Genomic DNA, 4,424 nt, shown 5'->3' on the forward strand with positions numbered 1-4,424 from the left:
TGGGCTATAGGAGCTTATTTCCTCTTCTAATACTTTTAAATTCATTTAGTAATCTAATCTTCCATATATTGTGTTTATATTCCATAAAATTAAGAACTCATTATATTTACATAGTTATAAATTTCATTTTTATAAGTTAAAATTTTTATTAAATATGAAGTTAAAATTATTAATTAAATTTGAAGTGGACTTGGGCTATAAGAGCTTATTTCCTCTTCTAATACTTTTAAATTCATTTAGTAATCTAATCTTCCATATATTGTGTTTATATTCAATAAAATTAAGAACTCATTATATTTATGTTTAATAAAATTTCTGATTTCAGTAATTTAACACAATTAAATTATATATAGATAGATATATATCAAAATCTTAAATTTGGAGATTCATGAACACCCTAAGATACCACGTGCTAACATGGATGTAAATAGACTTTATTACCGAAATGTTATTGGCGAACACTATGTTTAGTAATACCATTTACCACATCACAAAAAACAATAAATCATGTCCATATTACCTTTTTTTTATTTAATCGACATCATAACCAAAAAAACATTTTGGAAATTCACGAAGATGCTAAAATACCATGTGCTAACACTGATGTAAATAGACTTTATTTCTGAGATGCCGTTGGCCAACACTATGTTCAGTAATACCACTTACCACATCACAAGAAACAATAAATCAGATCCATATTAATTTTTTTAATTAATCAACAACAGAACAAAAAACCATAGTTATTTTAAAATCAATCTAAGTGTTAATTGATCTTTTGATCCGTTAAACACCTCTTTGACTAATTTTTTCAAATAAAACATTTAAATCAAATTTCTTACCACTTTAACTTCAAGTTCAACTAAACCTTTCCATAAAAATTTCAACTTCAACTAAACCTTTCCAAAATAAAATAAAAGCAAAAAACCATTGAAGAATGGCTTCAATTCCACTAATAATATCCAGGCTGAAAAGAAACATTTCCTATAAGGCCAAATCTGGAGACGCCTTTGAAAAGAGTCAATGCCAGGATCCGTCTTAGCAAAAAGCGGTGCGCTTAAGTGGATTGCAGATTCCCGAATATTTGGGAATCTGACTGATATGGTCATAGTCAAAAAAAAATTTATTGCGCCTATGTCCGCCGGATCCCTCAATATGCGGGGATTATGCCCAGCAAAAAGTGTTTATCCTAATTAACTGCATCTCATATTCATTCCTGCAACGCTTTCTATTAGCTTCACTGGTGACATCATTTGTGAGAGTTGTATTGTTCAATCCAGCTTTTGATGTACTCGATTTCCGCTGATCTCTGTTCTTTAAGCCATCCGGGATCATCTGGAGAAGACTGATCTAGGTCTTGGCAATGGGTTCCTACAATTCATAATGTATCCACCACATACCGTGCATATAAATTCGGTCTATATTTGTTATATGAATATTCAGCCTTTTTGGAAATCATATTACCACTTACCATTTTGTGTAGGGAGGGCGACGATACTTTCAGATATATTCTCCTTCACACTGCAATTCATCCCGTAAAAAGTGCAGACCATTAAAGAAGAATTGATAACAGAGTTGATAGAAAGACTTTCCCTGAAAATAGATTAATCACTCATGTGCTTAGAATGAATTACCCCCCACTGCTCCATGGATCCCACAAACCATTGGAGAAAATGATGTTGCTCGCAAAGTGTTTCAGCACCTTTCGTATGTCCTGTGTGCACACAAATTATAATAAAACACATACTAAAGCTTTGGTGAGGATGTATAGACATACATATTGATTTGTTAGTTTAGCACTTACATGGCCGCCATATTCAGTTGTTACCCAGTTGGGCCTGGGAATCACTCCATATTCCCTTTTGCAATCTTCAGCGTAGGACTTTAGATCAAATATCTTAAGGGGAAACATTGTTTTATTCGGATTCTGGGCCATTGGAAACACCATTTCCGTGCACGTCTGCAAAACAGACAGATTATGTCGTCCATGAGCATGTCCGCAAACAAACAGATTATGTCCTCCATGAGCATGTCTGCAAACAAACAGATTATCTCCTCACCACTTCATACTAAATCTATTAATCATCCAAAACAAGATTCGCAAACCTGCCACAGCCATGGGAAAAATTGCTCCAATGTTTCAGAAAAAGAAGACAGAGAGGAGGCTCTGACTCCTGCTGCCACCCGAACCAGAACGTCGGTACCTTCGGGAGCGCTATCGATGGCATGGCATATCTAGAGTACCCAACGATGTTAAGATTCATTTCTACAGCTGAGAAAACAAACTTTAAAGCAATTGTACAAACATTTTAGCGCAGATTATTGAGATTAAAAGGGGTAACAGGATAAATAATAAATTGTATAAACATAAAATCCATTTGCTGTAGTAATAAAATTATGCAGTACTACTTACGTTTATAACCTTCGAATAATAGTACTGTGCTGCTTGTTCATACATAAAAATCAGACCATCACGCAAGTCCGCTACGGCCGCTACGTCCGTTAGGCTCGTATTAAATATGTTGGACAAATTTTGGAGGCCTCCGGGCTGAGACGCAACTCTGTCCATTTCGCCCCACGAGTTTTTAATTGTAGTGTAACAGCTCTCGCTCGTATCCTGTGTTTATTAAACACAGTCAGAACGATTTGAGAGACGAAAACGATGAACGGACGAAACATACTCTGAAATCCTTGGTAACAACGGCGTAGAAGCTATAGTCAGGAGTGACGTTGGGGAACAAGAGAATTGGGGCGGAAGACGCCAGTGCGCCTACTGTAATGTGTGGGTACTTCAGACGAAACCATGCAGCTAACACTGCAATCATATATTTAAAATTGAATTAATCACTGCAATCACACGGTAATAATTAAATGGAACTTTAATATGAATTGCAACCATTTACTTCCTGCATATGATCCACCAAACACGATCACTGGGCTATTTTCCGCCGATAAATTCTTCTTAAAATCTGTAATCAGAGTTGCGCAATCGGCCAACGCTTGCTCCGAAGTGAGATAGCCAAATGTGCTGGTATTGACCACGGGATTCAGTGGGTCACCTATTATATCCGGCACCGACTCCCCATAATACCGATGCTACATAAAAATTCAGCTTATTGATATACTCAGGGCTTTTACAGAGAAAATTTGCACATGCCTTAAACGTTAAGGATTAAAACAAGAACAAAATAAAATTTGGAAAGATAAACTTTATACCTCGACAAAGAGGAGCAGGGCTTTGAATTGGGGAGCAATCTCGCTAGGGATGCCGGGGACCGGACTGTCGAGACTCCCCTCCCCTCCCAGGTAGACAAAAATGGGAGAATTTTTTAGGGGACCGCCCCAGAAAGTTTTGTCGACAAAATATCTCTGTTGAAAGGTGCGAGACTCTGATACGAAAGAAAAATGGTCGAGAAGTTGAGTGTAATAATGTGTCTCATATTCATCCGACTGGGCAGCTACCTCCCGCTGCTTTCGCAAATCATGATGACTACGCAATCTGAGAGACAAAGAATGGGTCCTTAAACAATCTATAACGCTACCCCCCATTATCAGTAAAAGTAGAGAGATACGAAATGCATTATACACCTCGAAACCCATTATTCCTCTGAACTCTCGAGAGATAGCTCTGACTATATTCCCGAATGACAAAACTCTGTATGTAATACAAAATCTCATGAACTTTATATATATATATATGGTGTTGGGTATTTTTCATGGGGAAAATACCAAAAAGCAAATATTCAAACACACAGAGGCAATGCTCTGTTTTTACTTTTCTCCAGGATCTTTTTGTGCACAGAAGACTAAAAAAATTCACTGAGAGACAGAGTATTTCACCACCATAAAAACATTCTATTCATTAAAACCTGATACAAAGATTTACCACTGTAAAATCCTTTTTATATTCACTGGTGTGAAAAACAACTTACTGCTATAATAAAAGGATTTACATAAATTTACTGCTGTAAAAGAAATTTACACAGAGTTACAAAAATCGCTCCACCATTTCCTTTCTGCACTACTGTGCAAAACCACACATGGTTTTTCGGTTTTTACTGCATCTTCGTTTTACAATGCTCCACACAAAAACATTACAACATATTTGTGCACTGCTGTGCATACACCCTCTGGTTCTTCACATTTTACACACTGCTGTGTGTTTTTCTTTTTACTGCACCCTCGTATATTTACGCTACTGTGAACACCTATGTATTTTTACCTCCCGTGTGCAATACATAATAAAAGTCAACACACTCAAAAAACATAAAAACTTATTACATACGTTTTCACATTTAATACATGCCGTATATAAGAAATATATATAAAAGACATATATTATACGTGCCCATACCCATAATAAAAAGGCCCACCTAAATCTACGTAGCACCATTAAATTCAATGACTCTCTCTCACCTACGGCGGTC

General features: G+C 36.3%; 1 protein-coding gene across 1 annotated transcript; it reads right to left on the reverse strand.

Moving 5' to 3' along the window:
- Nucleotides 1-874: 874 nt before the first annotated feature.
- LOC149258879 (uncharacterized) lies at nucleotides 875-3,645 on the reverse strand. The gene is made up of 9 exons (XM_089439641.1): nucleotides 3,214-3,645; nucleotides 2,901-3,093; nucleotides 2,679-2,812; nucleotides 2,411-2,614; nucleotides 2,104-2,232; nucleotides 1,802-1,957; nucleotides 1,632-1,711; nucleotides 1,469-1,518; nucleotides 875-1,368 (listed from the first exon to the last, which is right to left on the reverse strand). The coding sequence occupies exons 1-9, from the start codon at nucleotides 3,595-3,597 to the stop codon at nucleotides 1,247-1,249; spliced, it is 1,452 nt and encodes a 483-aa protein (XP_089295767.1). The 5' UTR covers nucleotides 3,598-3,645; the 3' UTR covers nucleotides 875-1,246.
- Nucleotides 3,646-4,424: the final 779 nt, after the last annotated feature.

Source organism: Pinus tabuliformis, chromosome 6 (assembly GCF_031772625.1).
Source record: "Pinus tabuliformis cultivar Carrire ecotype Pingquan chromosome 6, CPIR1, whole genome shotgun sequence".
Lineage (NCBI taxonomy): Eukaryota > Viridiplantae > Streptophyta > Pinopsida > Pinales > Pinaceae > Pinus > Pinus tabuliformis.